Here is a 19,237-nt window from a genome sequence, read left to right as displayed (position 1 = left end):
TTTGAGGGGTCAGGTATTTTGTAGAATATATCTCAATTTGGATGTCTTTGGTAATTTTCTCATAATTCCACTGGGGTTATTGGTTTGGGGGGAAAGTATCACAGAGGTGAAGTCCCTTCTCATAACATGCTATATATGACTTATCACTGATGATGCTAACTTTGATCACCCTGTCAAGGTAGTGGTTTGCCAGGTTTCTCCACTGGCAAAGTAAGTGGAGAAGTAAGGTATTTCCCCCCACTTTCCATACTCTAATCTTTGGAAGCAGATCGTTAAGACCAAGCAACCCTCAAGACAGGCAGAGAATTAAGCTCTGCCTCCTGGAGAGGGGGGTATTTACATACACAGTTTGGAATTCTTGTGTACTGTAGATTTGTCTCTTCTCACCTATTTATTCATTTATTTGTATCATTATGGACTCAAGCATTTATTACATGCTTTAGGTTATAATCCAACACTACATCACTTATTTTGTTATTCAAATTTTTCTGGCTTTGGCCACTGACAGCTCCTTCAGGTTGGCTCCTGTGCCCCTTGGACATGCTCTCATCTGCTCTTTGAGTACTTCCTTACTTTCTGTTACTACAGTACACTTCAGCTCATCTTGTATTCTCCCTGCTCCAGCCCTCGAATCAGCCATTTCCCCCAAAGAGTCCTGATTTCTTTTGCTGTGGTATAGTATGAGAGACCCAGATCTGGGCATTGAGGGGGACTGTGCAGTTTTGAGAAGCAACCAAGCCGATTCTTAATGCACTCTCAAGTTTGAGGACGGCCATTTTGGAAAGTCAAGCACAAATAAACTAGAAATAATTTGTCAAGAAAAGTTCTGAAGTAGTTGTTTTAAAGAATTACTACTATTTTCCTCATGTTAGTTCAAGATTAAAACTTCCAAAATGCAAAAGCACCCTGGGGGACCTGTAGAGAGGAAAAGAGAGAAAACAATGGTAGAGATCGAATAATGATTCTGAAATAAAGTGATTATAATTCAGCACCTAAAAACTAGAATAAAATATATTTATCAAAGGCTTTCTCTGTGCCAGGCACTAAGCTAAGTGCACAGCTCCAAACCTAATGCTGAGGGTGTAATTTCTCCTTTTTTAAAGGTACAGAAATTGAGGCCTAGAAAGGTGAAATGTTTGCACAAAGCAATACAGTCAGTAGGTGGCAGAGCTGAGACACCAAATCAGGTCCATGTGATCTTCCAAGCAGAGGATTTGCACACGGCATTCTGTTAACTACTGCTTATGTGAGTATGCAGGCTGTTTCTCCCAGATCTCAAGTGCCAGGAGGGAGGGTCAGCTTATTCACTGTTGTATGTCCTGTGTCTGTTATACAGTAGGCACTCAGCAGATAACATCCGAGTAAATCTGACCAAATTTCTACATTGGTGAAGAGGAGGACCATGAAGTATAACACATGTTCTTCTATTGTATCTTATAATTAGACTTATGTTCCAAATTAGGTAAGAAATTACCAAAAAAGAATTTTTACTGAAAGCATACTTCTAACTTCACACAGTTCAGATTTGGGGATGATGAAAATTAAGTATGAGTAAAACTGTCCTGAGTGATAAATTTTAGTAAACAAAAAGATAGTATGTAGTCTAAGACTAGAAAGCAAATGCCAAAAGTCAATAATTTTCTTCTCTGCCTGGATTAATCAAGTGAACTTCAAAGATGATACTTTTATTCAAATGCTTCTTAACACAGAGCAGATCCTTCTTAACATATAACAAACAATATTCTGAAATAGATGTTCTGAAATAGATCAAGGATCAGAATACCATTTCTATTACACTTACTAGACCAAAATCCCCTGATTACACCTTTTTGTAAATGGTATGGTTTCAATGGCATAAGCAAACTCAGATGACAGGCCTTAAACCATAAAGAAGGAAAGGAACCTAACACCAACATAATAAAAAATACATTTTAAATTAAGTCCACATCTATCAGCTAACTTGTGAACAAGTTTCAGATCACTACTGCCTATGAATAAATGTACTTCATAATATGCCAATCCATTCGTTCATTCCTTCATCAAATATTTATTTAATTCCCATTATGTGCCAGCACTGTCTCATATGCTAAAGACCATAGCTATGAACAAAACAGAAGAGAAACACTGCTGTCATAGAGCTAACAGTTCTGGGGGGAGAGCAACAATAAACAAATACAACAAATAGATGTCAAATGGTGGTAAGTGCTGGGAAGAAAAATAATTCCCAGAAGGGGCAAGAGGTTGCAATTTAAAGTAGGATACTTCCTCACTGAGAAAGTGAACTTGACGGGGAGTGATGAGGGAGCTCAGAAACATCCATGTGGAAGAGGAAAGAGCAAGCGCCAAAGCCCTGAGGCAGGACACGTGCTATGTGTGTGTAAGGAATCCACAGGAAAGTGATTAAGGGGTGATGTGTCATAGGAGATGAGATAAAGAAGTACCTGCAGCCATAGTGGAGGTGTGGAGTGGAGAGGGATAAGGACTGATCGTTTAGTGCCTTGTGGGTGATTCTGAGCACTTGGATGTGTACTGAGGAAGACAGGAAGCCGTTACAGAGAAGACACTTTAAAGGATCACTCTAGCCTGCTCTTTTGAGAATGACCTATGAGGAGGGGGCCAAGAAATCATACGAATGAGAGAGTGATGGTGGCTTGGATGTAAAGTGGTAACAAGCAGAGAGACTGAGAGGTGGCTCTATTGTGAATATACTTTCATGTTAGAACCAACACTGTTGGCAGATGGAGTGGGGATATGAAAAAGAGAGAAGAGTCAGGGATGGCAACAAGGTTTGGGGCTTAGCAAAGAGATGGATGGATGCGTTACTACCGCATACTGAGATCAGAAAGGCTGTGGCAGAAGCAGATTTGGAGGGAAGGGACACAAATTTGTCTATGTTTAGTTTGAGAAATGTATCCAATTCCAAGAGGAGATGTTAAGTAGGCAGTTAGTCACTCAGGTCTGCAGTTCAAGGTAACCCTCCAGCATATAAATTTGGGAGTTACTAGCATTTCAAGCCACAAACTAGGAAAGCTCACCAGGGGAGTGAGTACAGACAGAGCAGAGTTTCAAGAAATGAGGTGATTGCTGAAGGGAGATGTAGGGTGAAGAGAGTTTTTTTTCCTAAGAGGTGTGTAGGCTAATGAGAATGATTCTATAGAGAGGAAGAGGTGATGCTGGTGAGTGCGGAGAATTGCTTGAGCAATTGCTGAAAGAGTTTCTTCTTCTATTTGCTTCGAAGATTGCTGAAATGCAGTATCCAAAGGATACAGAGAAGCACTGACACGCATAAGGGCCAGAGAGGGAAGCAATAAAAACATCATCATTCACCTTGAAAGCAATAAAAGAGGTCGGTAAGGTAGTAAGGTATACAATTAACACATAAAAATCAATAGCCTGCAAAACACATACCTGACGATGGATTTGTATCTAGGATATACAGAAAACTCTCAAAACTCAAAAATACAAGACAACAAACAATCCAATTAGAAAAAACCCAAAAGACAGGAAAGGAGATTTCACAGAAGAGAATATATAAATGGAAAGCATATGAAAAGATGTTCAACATTACTGGCCATTAAGGAAATGGAAATTAAAACCACAATGTGGTATCACTACACATCTATCAGAATGACTAAAAAAGGAAACACAGTAACAGCACCAAGTGCTGGCAAGTATGAAGAGAAACTGGATCACTCAAACACTGCTGGTGGGAATTTAAAACGGTAATTTATACAATAACAACTTAGTCTGTCAGTATCCTAAAGAACTATACTTATACTTAGCATACAACAATTATACTCCAGAGAAATAAAAACTTATGTTCACACAAAAACCTGTACACAAATATTCATAGCAGCTTTATTTAAAATAGCCCCAAACTGGAAACAACCCAGATGTCCCTCAACGAGTGAATGGTTCAACAAACTGTGATACAGCCATACCATGGAATACTACTCAGCAACAAAAAAGAATGAACTATTGATATACACACAACTTGGGTGAACTCAAGAGCATCATGTTGAGTGTAAACAGGCAATATTAAAAGCTTCCATATATATGATTCCATTTATATAACATTCTTGCAATGACAGAATTACAGAGGTGGGGAACAGATTAGTGATTACCACAGGTTAGGGATGGAGGTGGTGGTGGTGGTGGTGGTGGGGGGTGCGACTATTAAGGGAGATTTTGTGCAAATGAAAGAATTCTGCATCTTAACTGTAGTGGTGGTTACAGGAGTCTACACAAGTGATAAAATGGCACAGAACTATACACACGGATTGTACCAATGTCAGTTTCCTGGTTTTGATACTGTACTACAATTATGTAAGATGTAATGACTGGGGGAAACTGGGTAAAGGCTACATGGAACCTCTCTGTATTATCTTTGCAATTTTCTGAGAATCTATAATTATCTCAAAAGTTTTTAAAAACCTAATGCATCCTTGCAAGTATAACTTGGACCACAGGATTTCTTAGAACTCAAGTCAAAATAAATATATGGTTTATTAATTTAAAAAAATCAATAACCTAGTACATGAGTGTTCATAGCAGCTTCATTTGTAATAACCCCACACTGGAAACAACCCAAATGTCCATATATGTATAATGATATACTACTCAGCAATAAAAATGAATAACTATTGATATGTGCACTATGGACATCTGAACATAATCACGCTGAGTAAAAGAAGTCAGACAAAAGAGTGCATAATGTATGATTTCACTTATAGAAAACTCTAGAAAATATAAACTAATCTACAGTGACAGAAGTCAGATGAATCATTGCCTTGGGGTGCTCTTGATCATGGGGAGAGGTGGGAAGGAGGAATTACAATGGGGCAAGAAGGACCTTTTGGGAATGATGAATCTGTTCACTATCTCGACTGTGGTAATGGTTTCATAGGTGTATGCATATGTTAAAACTTACCAAGTTGTATACTTTATATATGTGTCGTTAATTGTATGTCAATTATAACTCAATAAGGTTTAAAAAAATCAATAGCTTACACATTCACAAATAATAACCAGTTAGAATATATCATGGAAAAGAACCCATGTACAATAGCAACAAAGAAATAGTTAGGGACCAACCTAAGAACCGTGCAAAACTTATATGATGAAAACAATAAAACATTCCTGAAAGGGAGAAATACTGATTTCAACAAATAGAAAGAAATCTCTTCTTGTAGAGGGTGATTTAATATCTTAAAGATGTTAGTTCTCCCTAAATTAATTTACAAACTGAAAGAAATCCCAATAAAAATACTGACAAATGATTTTTTTCTGTGCTAGACAAATTAATACTAAAATTTATATGGAAAAATAGGCATGTAAGAATAGCTCACAAAACACTGAAAAAGAAGAGCTTATAAGGAGAACTAGTTCTAATTTATACTAAGTATACTAAAAATCTTCTATAAATAAAACAGTGTGGCACTGGCATTTGAGCAGAAGGATGGACCAATGGACCAGAATATAAAATCCTGAAATTGACTAGGCACATACTGAAATTAGGTATATGATAAAGGGTAATTAAATCACTGGGGCAAAGAGAGATTTCATAATAAAGTGTGTTTGGACAACTGGATAGCTATGTGAAAAAAATCAGATCCATAACTCACACCACACCCAAGAATAAACTGTAAGTGAATCAGAGATCTAAATGTAAAAACTCAAATATGTTAGAAGAAATTGGGTGAATTCCTCTATAACCAGGGCATAAGAGGATGGTTTTCTACTATGATTAAAAATCTGGATTTAATAAAAATATTTCTTTAATTTATGGCTACAATGAAAATGAAAAAAAATTGCATGAGAAAAATCCATAAGCAAAGTCAAAATATAAATGACAACTGTAAGCAAATATTTGAAATATGTCACCAATAAAAGCTAGTATCTCTAATATACTTATTAAAAATTCAGGGAAAAAAAGACCATAAATCTGATACAAAAATGGGCAAAAGGCAAAGACAATTCACAAGACAGATATAAAAATGGCCCATAAACACATGGCAAAATACACAACTTCACTCATAAGAGAAATGTAAATTGAAACACCACAAGATACCACGTCACACCCAAAAGATTGAAAAGAATGTCAACACTTTTAAAATACACTCTGCTGGTCAGACTGTGAGGAAATAGGCACTCTCAAATATCTGGTGGGAATGTAAAATAGTACAAGCTTTACAGAGGGTACTCTTGCAATATCTAACAAAAGTACATATGCACCAATCCTTGACGAGCAATCCACTTCTAAGAATTTACCCTGAAGATATACTTCCAATAATGCAAAATTATTTACTACAGCATTATCTGTAATTGCAAAAATACTGGAAACTACTTAATGCCTAAATACAGTAGACTGGTTGAATAAACTGTGACACATCCTTACAAGGAAGTACTATACAGATTTTTAAAAATAGGATAATCCCTGTGAATACATATGGAGTGACTTCCAGAATGGATAGATGGATAGATGAATATAAATGTTTTTCCCCTCCCTATTACGATATGGGTATTAAAATTCTGAAACCACTGTGTGTTGTAGAACTGGACAAATGAGTTAATATATTGATGTTATTGAAGGTCAGGGCCCTCGTTGTGGAAGAATATCTACAAAGAATATCTACATCGCACCTACAAATACAGAATGGGGAAAACAAAGAAGAACCCTGAGGGGTACTGGAATCGGAGATCAGCAGGATGAATATGCAAGTCCATACACCACACACACGCACATACACACATTTATATGCATATATGTGTGTAATTATTTTCCTAGCTCTGTTGCTGGAAGGCCCAGAAGCAATGATACTCTGATAGCAATGAGAACACTCTAGCTCCCAGATCTTGGTTTCTAAATATTATTCCTAACTATAAGTAAGAAAGGCTCCTCAGAGAAACAGCCAATTCCAAGACTGGGGCAGAGAAAGTACAAGATTATCCTGGAACACCTTGTTGGGCCAAAAAGTAAAAAAGTGCTAGAAAAACTGATAGGGACATGTCAAAGAGACAGAGAAGCCAGTTTGAAGAAACTTCCATTAACCAAATTTGAGACATTTTGATCAAAACACTGACAGCAATGAATTATAACTCACTGAATAAAATGATCTATGAAAGATAGATAAAGGGCAAGTTCCTGCCCATAGTGGAATGCCAACTAACAAACGTACACAGAATGATGGAGTCAGAAATCTACCATTTAGCGTTATATTAAACTAGAATTTAATTGATTCAGTCAAGAACTATCAACAGCAGACATTAAAACTAGTGGGTAAGGTTGGAACTCATTTGAAAATACAAAATAAGGGAAACAACATATAAAAAAGCTGTGGACTGATTGCACTCAAGATCAACTCTAGGAAAGAGTGGAAGGAGAAATTCTACTGAAAAGGAAAAAAAAAGTTGATTTCTACTTGTATCTCACAAATCTTAGGACTTTTAATAAACCCGTTATACATATTTCTATGATAATCTGAACTTAAACTTAGCTGAGGGGGGAAATGTATGTGAGAGCAAAATGCCATGTAAGGTGGGCAGAAATCATGTCTGATTAATGTGTACGATCCACAGCCAGTGTATATTTACAAAGTTTACTTAAGTCCTGACATATTCCATAGTTCAATCTCAAAGTATTATACTTCATGTAGTACTAAGAATGCTGTTTGATGATCATAAGAATACTAGTACCTGGAGAAAAGCCTAATGACATTTAAAGATGCTTGTTTTTAATAATGTTCTGGATTCAGAAGGGAAATTCAGGCTCAAAATTCTATATGCAATCAAAAGACTAAACACTAAAAAAAAAAAACACACAAAAACTAGTAGGTAGAAGTTTGGTGGAGAACAGAAATATTTACATAGTTTCAAAGTATCTTCCCACTAAAGTTCTTACCTTTCCTTTAAAGGAGAATGATAAAGCAGGATGAAAAGTCATTAGCTTTATGAAAACCACAGCAGAATATCTAAAATTTGTATTTTTTGAAAAATCACAATATCAAAAACTAAGTTCCATTTAAGTACATGAGCTAGTTTTTTATTAAAAACTGCATGCTACAAAGCACCATTTATACTATAATCCTATTGTCCTTATTAAAAATTATATACTAAAAATAGGCTAGAATGATAAATACCAAAATTATAAAACTGATGGTGCTAAGAATTCAAGTGATTTTATTCATTTTATGTTTTACTACATTTTCAATTTCTCTACAATTAACATATATTAATAAGAAGAAAAAATATGTAAAAAAACCCTGCAAGAAGTAAGCAGATACAGAAGAAAAAAGCTGGAAAGAAATTAAAAAGCCAACAGTGCTTTGTGATTGCATAATGGCATCATGGGTGATGTATTCTTTTCCCTGTTTTTAACTGTGGGACTTAAGATTTAAAAACCATGATGCTCACAGCTTATCACTTTATAAACTGATTTTACCTTTGCTGTGCACACTGGAATCTAGCAATGCTGCCTCTCTGATAACCTCTCCTTGAACTCCTTCCTCTTACGCCCTGGATCTTTCTCTACCTAACAAGAGAACAAATCCTCTTTCTTTAAAACTTCTGCATCCACTGCTCCTGAGATTATTTGATGTCCCTTTATAACATCTAACATCACTTGTTTTGCATGTAGTGTTATTTTCATGGTGAGCGTACAGGAATGGATCTTTATATAATGGCAACCACTGGTAATGTCATTTCCTACCATAAAGCAGTTCCAGAGAATATATACCACTGCCTTGTGCTTTCTCATCCCTGTTCTCCTTGCATAGCAATTGGTCTAGAGTACGGAGAGGTGAAGAGGTATCTTGTCAGAGGGAGGAGGGGAGTTCTGATATGTCTCTTCTTTTGTAGAAGTAAAACATTTAATTTTATTATTTTTTATAACATCTTTATTGGAGTATAATTGCTTTACAATGGTGTGTTAGTTTCTGCTTTATAACAAATTGAATCAGCTATAGGTATACATGTATCTATCCCCATATCTCCTCCCTCTTGTGCGTGCCTCCCTCCCACCCCTCTAGGTGGTCACAAAGCACTGAGCTGATCTCCCTGTGCTATGTGGCTGCTTCCTACTAGTTACCTATTTTACATTTGGTAGTGTATATATGTCCATGCCACTCTCTCACTTCGTTCCAGCTTCCCCTTCCCCTTCCCCGTGTCCTCAAGTCCATTCTCTACACCTGCGTCTTTATTCCTGTCCTGCTCCTAGGTTCTTCAGAACCATTTTTTTTTAGATTCCATACATATATGTTAGCATACGGTATTTGTTTTTCTCTTTCTGACTTACTTCACTCTGTATGACAGACTCTAGGCCCATCCACCTCACTACAAATAACTCAATTTTGTTTCTTTTTATGGCTGAGTAATATTCCATTGTATATATGTGCCACATCTTCTTTATCCATTCATCTGTTGATGGACACTTAGGTTGCTTCCATGTCGTGGCTATTGTAAATAGAGCTGCAATAAACATTGTGGTACATGACTCTTTTTGAGTTATGGTTTTCTCAGGGTATATGCCCAGTAGTGGGATTGCTGGGTCGTATGGTAGTTCTATTTTTAGTTTTTAAGGAACCTCCATACTGTTCTCCATAGTGGCTGTATCAATTTACATTCCCACCAACAGGGCAAGAGGGTCCCCTTTTCTCCATACCCTCTCCAGCATTTATTGTTTGTAGATTTTTTGATGATGGCCATTCTGACCTGTGTGAGGTGATACCTCATTGTAGTTTTGATTTGCATTCCTCTAATGATTAGTGATATTGAGAATCCTTTCATGTGTTTGTTGGCAATCTGTATATCTTCTTTGGAGAAATGTCTATTTAGGTCTTCTGCCCATTTTTGGGTTGGGTTGTTTGTTTTTTTGATATTGAGCTGCATGAGCTGTTTGTAAATTTGGTAATTAAAAAAAATTAATCCTTTGTCAGTTGCTTCATTTGCAAATATTTGCTCCCATTCTGAGGGTTGTCTTTTCATCGTTTATGGTTTCCTTTGCTGTGCAAAAGCTTTTAAGTTTCATTCGGTCCCATTTGTTTATTTTTGTTTTTATTTCCATTTCTCTAGGAGGTGGGTCAAAAAGGATCTTGCTGTGATTTATGTCATAGTGTTCTGCCTATGTTTTCCTCTAAGAGTTTTTTAGTGTCTGGCCTTACATTTAGGTCTTTAATCCATTTTGAGTTTATTTTTGTGTATGGTGTTAGGGAGTGTTCTAATTTCTTTCCTTTACATGTAGCTGTCCAGTTTTCCCAGCACCACTTATTGAAGAGGCTGTCTTTTCTCCATTGTATATCCTTGCCTCCTTCATCACAGATTAGTTGACCACAGGTGCGTGGGTTTATCTCTGGGCTTTCTATCCTGTTCCATTGATCTATATTTCTGTTTTTGTGCCAGTACCATACTGTCTTGATTACGTAGCTTTGTAGTATAGTGTGAAGTCCAGGAGCCTGATTCCTCCATCTCCATTTTTCTTTCTCAAGATTGCTTTGGCTATTCGGGGTCTTTTGTGTTTCCATACAAATTGTGAAATTTTTTGTTCTAGTTCTGTGAAAAATGCCGTTGGTAGTTTGATAGGGATTGCATTGAATCTGTAGATTGCTTTGGGTAGTATAGTCATTTTCACAATGTTGATTTTTCCAATCCAAGAACATGGTATGTCTCTCCATCTGTTTGTACCATTTTTAATTTCTTTCATCAGTGTCTTATAGTTTTCTGCATAGAGGTCTTTTATTCAACCTAGTTTTGGAAGTTTTAGCCACAGCAATCAGAGAAGAAAAAGAAATAAAAGAAATCCAAATCGGAAAAGAAGAAGTAAAGCTGTCACTGTTTGCAGATGACATGATACTATACATAGAGAATCCTAAAGAGGCTACCAGAAAACTACTACAGCTAATCAATGAATGTGGTAAAGTAGCAGGATACAAAATTAATGCACAGAAATCTCTTGCATTCCTATACACTAATGATGAACAATCTGAAAGAGAAATTAAGGAAACACTCCCATTTACCATTGCAACAGAAAGAATAAAATACCTAGGAATAAACCTACCTAAGGAGTAAAACATTTTAAAACAGCATCACTATATGTTAGCTTCCTCTGCACTTTCTCCATGATTTAGCACGGTATGGTCATAATGGTATCTATAACTTTCCCGAACAAAGCCTTGTGTAAAACATGCTTCCCCCTTGCTCAGATGATCGATCTCAACTCAGCAGGGTCCTATGGCAATGGAGCCCTCAAAGACAGATCAGCACACAGGGAAGTGAAACTAGACCTCCGACCCGCAGAGTCGGGTGGCTTAGTTAGAGGCCCCGTTCAGAGTTAGTTCTTTGGGAGGGTAGTTTTTAAATGATAGCAATGCACACAATTTGGGAATGCAGGTTTCAAATATACATCACAAAGGTAGGCAAATCTGTGAACATTTAAAAAAGATTGCCAGTATACTTACAGTTTTTTCATTATTTTCAAAAGCTTCTCTTGCTTCTTCAAATGTGCAGACTTCTTCTTTGCATTCACGTTCAATATTGCCCTGCCTTATCTCTTCAAAAAGTCCATTAGCTCTTGGGTAGCGTTTTAATACTGAATTGGCTTTTTCTCCTGTGAGGAAAACTAAAAAGAGATATAATAATAAGCATAAAATGGTAATTAAAAAAATGTGGAAAGTTAATATACAAGATGAAATCTGCTAGATACTCTTTAGAAAACATAGCCAACACCCTAAACCTCTTTCTCTAGGTCAGCAGTGAAGTGACTTTCAGCTCTCAACCACCAATCTGCTGTCTTCCTCATCATGTGAGTGTGTCCTTTCAGTAGCAGTTGCCCTGGGCAGGGACAGTGACATGATTAACGATGTTACATCCAGACTTTAGCACATTCCTGCCAACCATGGGTGTTTAAATAGAGCAATAATGATACCAGTACTTATACTCATAACTGTAAGAGGATGCCCCCAGGCGTTCTGCTGTTGGACAGCAGCAGTGAAATCAAAATCCAGTCTGTGGGCTATCAGTCTTTGTCCCCCTAACTAAAAATAAATAAAACTCCAGTTGACCTAATATAAACCCAGAGAACACTTACTTGTATGAAAGGAAGAGTTGACAAAATAATATCAAGAAATTAAGACAAATTTGGCCATAATTCATTCCAAGGAATATTAGTAATAGTTTTGTTCTAAATGCACTTAAATATATTTTGACACTTTAATATATTTAACCCCATTTCAATGTCCTTCAGAAAAAGAAAATTGTTCCGCATGACTTGTAGGGGCATTTCATATAAACATTCAAAATGCATATTTATGATACCCAGTAAAATAAGGCAATGGTTATATGCATACTCATGGGGAATTATTTTTTTTTATGTACAGATTCATTTTAAACTATACTTCAATTACATTTTTCTAAAACTGTCCTGCTTGTTTGGAGAGATAAATAGAATGCTACCAGAATTTAATCTCTGCTAATGCAAATTAGAAAATTTCCTAATCTTAAAGACCTCTGACATGAGAGAAGGCACATTACAGATCCTTCAAGATGTATTTTTAAAAAAAAAAAGGTCTACATTTTGCAAAAAACATTTTGAAGTAAAATGAAAAACGGTAAATGCTCTTTTAAAAATGGCCACAAGAGCAATGAATTTAAGGTTTACCTCATTTTAGAAATGTGTATTTCACTTCATAGAAGATACGGATTCATTACTTAGGATTCTTTAAAGTATCCAAATTGATACCAATTAGATGGCTACATTGAAAACTACAGTAGGCCTTCCATAAGTGTTTCCTTCCTTCTGTACTTCAGAAGGGTAACCATCGATAAAAATTAATCACACAGTCATAAAATATCGTTAGAAGAAATCTTAAAAAATAAAAAAATAAAAGGATGCTGTTGAGTTGGAGAGTAATAGTAGAATTTTCTATCAGTGCTTTTCACAGTTTAGCAGCATCAGAATCCCCTGCTGGACTTATTATCACACATATTGCTGGGCCTCCCTCCCAGATTCTCTGATTCCATAGGTCTGGGGTAGGGCCAAGAAGCTGCATTTCTAGTAAGATCCCAGGTAACGCTGGTGCTGCTGGTGCCACTCCCACAGTTTGAAACCACTACTCAAATGGGAGCTCCTTAGAAAACTAGTTCTGAGGAAGGTGTTTATGGAATGCTGGGATTAGCAAATTTAAAAAAGATCTTTTACTGCATGACTTTTCAGGACCCTTAATATGCATTTAATATATATTTTAAATCTCCAGAAAACGAACATGACACAGGCATGTGTCATATTTATTTGACTGTGGAGCCCTTTTTCAAGGAACATTTCACTGAATTAACAACTTCCTAGCCATTGGTTTTATTTATGCCATGACAAACAATTCTCTTCCATATAATAGGCCAACTAATTCACGAAGACAGTAACTGATTTCTCTCGAGGCTTCTGTTTTCTAGGATAAACATGTCTAGTTCCTTCGTCTGTTGGTCATATAAAATAGACAGACGTCTCCGTACCGTCTTTACCTCATAAAATATTGTATTCTACACTGAGTGTGGCCTGACAAGTACAAAACTGATCAGGGCTATTGGCTTCCTTGTTTCTAAACACAATAGATATGTCAATAAAGTCGAACGCATCTTTGGCTTTTGGGACAGTTTTCTTGAAAATAAACCAATCAGTAATAATGTATTTTAAGCTTTTAAGAGGAAAAACGAAACCTAAATTCTCCTAAGAGAAAATGTTATATACACTATCTCCATAAAGGGGTCAAGGAAAGCAGCTAACTCTTGAAACCAGAAAGCAGGCTAATTCAGAAGGTTAAGCAACTATAAGGTAATGTACAGCAAGACACAGCCCTTCTTATTCCAGCCTAATCAAATTACCAAGAGCACTCCACAAACACCTTCTGTGTATTTTCTTGTACTGGAAGGCAACATGATATAATACTGAGAACTCTAGATGGAATAAGCTGGCAAGTAGATTTTATCTCACCTGCCAAATGTGCTCAATTAGAAGATACCACCTAGAGTAAGAGTCCGACCAGTAGGAAAGATATTGTTACAGATTAGTTCCGTCTGCCATATATTAGGGAATAGGAAGTTGTGGCAGAGTATTTGCTGTTCCTCATCAAGGTAATTTGGAAATGTCACGGGTGATACCAGAATTGGGATTCTTTCTATCTGGAAACAAAATAAAGGGGAAGGTGGCAGCTTGGACCTATAGGATAAGATCAGACTATTTCTTCCTAAAACACTGGGCAATTTCCACGATGCTAGGGCTTATGTTTGGACTTAATGTTTGAAACTAAAGATGATTACTTCCCTCTACCTCCTTCTCATCAAAATGTGTGAGTTACCCCACAGCTGTCCAGAATCATGTGTATGCCTTCATCAGAGATTACATGATGTGGCAAGTATACAGAATGTAAATTTACTTTGAGAACACAACAATGAGGTATTAATCAAACATGTTCTTTTCTCATTAAAGGACATAAAGAAAAACCTAAGCTGTTTTCTTTAGATTCAGTTAGGAAACACCCTTACTAAAGAAAATATTTAAACTCTAAGACTGGTAAACACATAAATGACCACAAAATAAGTATATTAATTCAAAAAACGTAACTACTTTTTCATAATTTCAAAATAAATAGCTCTCACCCATGCTTTCTCTTCAAAAGAAAAGAATAAAAATAAATGAAATAAGATAGCTTCTCAAGTAACTCTCTAAATTACTGCCTTAAACCGAAATATGTAGTCGTGTTATATATTTTTAATGCATTGCAGCATACTAAAACTGACATTCTAATGCCAAAAATCTTTATCTAGGTAAAATCATGTCCGTACATTTGCTGAAAAACAGCAGATGTTAAGGCCTGAAAATTAACAGCCCACGTGGAAAATCTCTACTCCACTTATCTAATCAGTTCTCTAATCTTGGGTCTGGATTCATTGAAACAGCCATTATTTAAAGTTGCAAATGTTTACATTTTTCTTTTAAGTGAACAAAATTCCTTCTTTAGGACATATTTACTGAACACAGACTATGTACAATGAGATCATGACAAGTCACAAAGATGAGTAGGAGACTGCCTTTGACCTCAAGGTTCTTCAGTGCAAGAGATAATGAAGATAAAAGAGATACACAAACAGCTCTAACGCAAGATGAACAAGGTAGATGCTCTTTGAGGTCAGCAGGCAGGCGTACTTCTACTGGGTAGGTGTGTTTCGGGATGGGAGAGGGACCTGGAGAAGGGCAAGTGAAAAGTATATTTGGGCTGGCCTTTTAAAAATTGGCAGGATTGGGGCATGCAAAGATGGTGAGGAAAGACATCCTAGGAAAACAAAATAGTGAGTGAGGGCCTGAAATCGAATAAACCTATGGCCACAGACGAGGAATATGAGCTGGTCAGTAGGGCCAGAGTACACGATTCAAAAGAGGAAGAGAGGGAAATGAAACCGGAAAGGGGCCTGATAGCCATGTCATGGAGGCATTTAATGTTAGGCTAAGATATTTAAACTATTTGACAGCATTCAAGAGTTTAGACCGATACTTCGTGGAGAATAACCTAGAAAAATGTACAAGTACAACAGATTTGGGGGTAGGATGAAGAGAAAATGGAGGGATAAAGGCCAGGAAAAAGGCTACTTACAACAGACCAGGTTAAGAAATAATGAGATCATGCATTAGAATGGTGGCAATAGGAAGGGAAAGAAAGGGACAGATGTGAAATATGGGTGATCTCTTTGGCCACTACACCCATCATGTACCTTATTCCTCAGTCAAACCAAATCTTACCATCCTTCATATAGGTTCTTTTATGCCTCCATAATTCTGTACCTAATATTTCCTCTGCCTAGCAAACTCCTATTCCATTCAGATGTAACATCCTCTAAAAACCTTCCCCAGATTCTACTCCCCACTTCGTTAGACAGAGCTGCTACAGACTCTCAGTATTTACGTATACTTCAATTATAGCAATTAACTAAAGTATATTGTAATTTTATTATAATTTTTGGTATGCCTGTCTGGTTCCCCCTCAAGACTTGAGGGCAGGGCCCATGTATTATTAATATTTTGATCCAACATCTGTCTTTCATAATACCTAGTAAAGACCTTGGTACAGAACATGATTCAATAAGCGTGGAATAAAGGAAAAGGCAGAATGGGAGAAACTTGATATCTGAATGACTAGAAGCTGGGAAGCCATGGACCATGCCTCTAATTATGAGGCAGCATCGTAAACGTAATATATGATTATGAAATCAGTACATTTACTGCAAAGTTTCTAGTGAGACAGCACTTGAATATCCTTCTGCAAGAGAAACTACCTTTTGAAATTTGTACAGTACTTCTGTTTGGGCTCCGCTTGGAGCACAATTTTTGTTGTTCTGAAAGAACCATTGATTTGCCATAATACTTATGTAGAGGGAGAGTAGCTGGACAACTACTGTTGTGGGAAGAGGGCACAGCCAGATGCTTTTTGGCTTGGCAAGGAACTAGCACCTTGGCTCCCCAGGGTGCGGCAGTGAATTCATGAAGAATGTGCAGGATAGTTTACATTTTTGGAGAAATGCATTGATACTTAACATCTGTTGGACACCACACAAACTATGAGCTTAAGGTAATTCACAGTTTCATTATTAGATAGTTCTACATTCCTTTCCTTTGTGAAACTGGATTTTCGGCTATGATTTAAAAAAAAAAAAGTGCTGTGTTTGACAAGAAGTGAGAAGGTTTGAGAAGTTGTGCGGTGCCCAACAGGTACACACATCCAATTAGTAAGTAACTGCATGGCTATTTAAGATAGAAATATTGAAACAAAGCGAGTCACATGAGTTTTTTGGTTTCCTAGTGCATTTATAAAAGTTATGTTTACACTATACTATAGACTATTAAGTATGCAATAGCATTATGTCTTTAAAAAGCAATGTACATACCTTAATTAGAAAATACTTTATTGCTAAAAATGCTAACTATTACCTGACAACACAGGGTTGCCACAAACCTTCAATTTGTAAAAAACCACAATATTTGCAAAGTGCAATAAAAGGAGGTATGCCTGTATTATTTTTTCAAATGGCTACCAAGCTGTCAGGATATAAATACCTATTAAGTTGTTTGGACCTAATTACTTAATAAATGGAACTATTAGGCATTTCTTTTGGCCTATAGCTGCTGTGAAAAAGTCACTGCAATAACTAAGGGCGCCTTAAACTCAGAAAGTTTGGGAACCTCTGACCTAGGGGTTCTAGAGGCTGATGGAGTCCTGCCACTGCTCTCCCAAACACATCTGGCACACCATGCTTGAATGGGCTGGGAAGTTCCTTCTCTGAGGAAGGAAACTGAGATCCCTTCTGAAAGTTTACAGTTACTGAAACCTGTCACATGGGTTACTGTGGCCCTGATAAGAGCCAGCAGGAAAAGAATATAGTATAGTCCCCCCCCATCCAGTCACACCCCTCAATTGTAGGTTATCCTAAGGTCTCCCTCAATTAGCCACTCTGGTTCTGTGAGCTTGCCTGGGAAAGAGGCCAGGGAGATGAAAATGAAACAACAGGGTCACTAGGTAGCCGGAACACTGGGCAATGGGGCCTCCTGTGTTATGGAGCGAGCACAGGTGAGTGAAATGCTGGGTAGAAAGGTGCCCTCCTCTTTTCCCAGCGCTGCTGGTAATTACTACCAGCCCAGCAAAGGCAACGTGTGCCACAGTTCACAAAGTGACTCCTCTATTGTCCTTGGAATTGTCCTGGGTACCAGAAAGCCTGGTTTTTTGTTTTTTTTTTTAAATAAAGCCATTTCTTTAGTTTTAATTTATTTATTTATGGCTGTGTTGGGTCTTCGTTTCTGTGCGAGGGCTTTCTCTAGCTGCGGCAAGCGGGGGCCACTCTTCATCGCGGTGCGCGGGCCTCTCACCATCGCGGCCTCTCTCGTTGCGGAGCACAGGCTCCAGACGCGCAGGCTCAGTAGTTGTGGCTCACGGGCCCAGTTGCTCCGCGGCATGTGGGATCCTCCCAGACCAGGGCTCGAACCCGTGTCCCCTGCATCGGCAGGCAGATTCCCAACCACTGCGCCACCAGGGAAGCCCCAGAAAGCCTGGTTTGATTGCCCTGGTTTTAATGTAAGACTATACGCCGGCAACAACAGCAAGAACATGAAGAGCAAGAGAGGATGGGGACTTCCTACAAATGCACCTAGCATTCCATTATCTTTCTTCAGTGCAGGAGGCGGGGCATACTCCTCTATCTGTGGGAGAAGGCGAGCTTCATGTCCTACTACTCCGCCATCTTGATTGCTCCTCCCAGGGCGTACTCCTCTAGACCTAAGGTGCAACCCTAGAGTTCTTCAATTTCCCATGGGAATAGGGTTGGTCAGGGAAGGAAGACAGACATTCTCATATTTCCAGGGGCTGTGGCTGTTTAATCTGAGTAACGAATGTGACCTCATTGGTATTCCAAGCTTGTTAAATGGTACACATCAGTTACGCATTTAGAAAGTAAGAAAAAGTTGTTAAAGCAAACAGCTATGAGAGGAAAGCAAAAACCCTACGCTTTCCTTCCTCATCCGTAAAATTGGAATAACAGCACCGACGTCTTAGTTATAAATGAGGTAATGGACATAAAGTGCTTTGCTCAGAGCTTGGCAAAAAATGGAGCTCAATAAACAAGAGTGTGATTTGTTGTCACCATGACAGCTGTCATGGTGGCAGTTATTCCATTAAAGGAAAAACAAGAGATTTACCAAGACGATAAAAAAAAATACACTTAGAAAATAAAAGAATAGATGATCAAGGATAGGGTTAACTTTCAGTGAGTCTGTATGTTGAACTCCAGGGATGCCTAGAAGTTTGGTCCCCTTGGTCAAGATTGGGATGAAATGTACTAGCTTTATAAAGTGCTGTTTAAAGCCCTTGGAGGCACTCTGTACTAGCTTGTCTACAATGTTTATTGAAAAGGTATAGATTGATGGTTTGCACTGACGGTATGCAGCCTAATTTCATCTGTATGACCACTGGGTATCAAAGATTCTCAGTAAACATGTGCCTTGGTTCCCCTGAGACCAAGGTTATCTTGCATGTATCTCGACTGTTCACAATTAGAAGAAAAAGCATGCCCTGTGTGACTAAAAATGGCCTTAGGAGCCATCTTTCTCCGGCTGCACCATACCTTTAGCCATTATTAAAGCCTTATGAGAGTCTCATAGGTCCTTTCAATTAGCTAATGTTGAGTAGTGCCTACTTTGATGATTCATAACTAG

The 19,237-nt window shown here is 37.6% G+C and overlaps 1 protein-coding gene and 1 long non-coding RNA gene across 8 annotated transcripts in view; one reads left to right on the top strand and one right to left on the bottom strand.

Annotated features, from left to right (window-relative positions):
* Positions 1-19,237, top strand: part of LOC309621216 — a 444,919-nt gene that overhangs the window by 100,960 nt on the left and 324,722 nt on the right. The gene's annotated exons all lie outside the window — the stretch shown is intronic.
* The window catches only part of PRRG1 (proline rich and Gla domain 1), a 370,248-nt gene that overhangs the window by 53,070 nt on the left and 297,941 nt on the right, over positions 1-19,237 (bottom strand). For 4 of the 7 annotated variants that reach the window (XM_082378246.1, XM_082378245.1, XM_082378248.1 and 1 more), the window contains exon 3: positions 11,451-11,611. The exons of 1 other annotated variant lie outside the window; for it this stretch is intronic. In XM_082378246.1, the coding sequence (XP_082234372.1) occupies positions 11,451-11,611 (161 nt within the window). Of the gene's footprint in view, positions 1-11,450; positions 11,612-19,237 lie in introns of those variants that run through there. 2 more of the 7 variants (XM_082378242.1, XM_082378243.1) reach the window with 1 other exon arrangement.

Source organism: Balaenoptera borealis, assembly GCF_965194805.1.
Source record: "Balaenoptera borealis genome assembly, chromosome: X".
Classification (NCBI taxonomy): Eukaryota; Metazoa; Chordata; class Mammalia; order Artiodactyla; family Balaenopteridae; genus Balaenoptera; species Balaenoptera borealis.
This window is presented reverse-complemented; position numbering and strand designations above follow the sequence as displayed.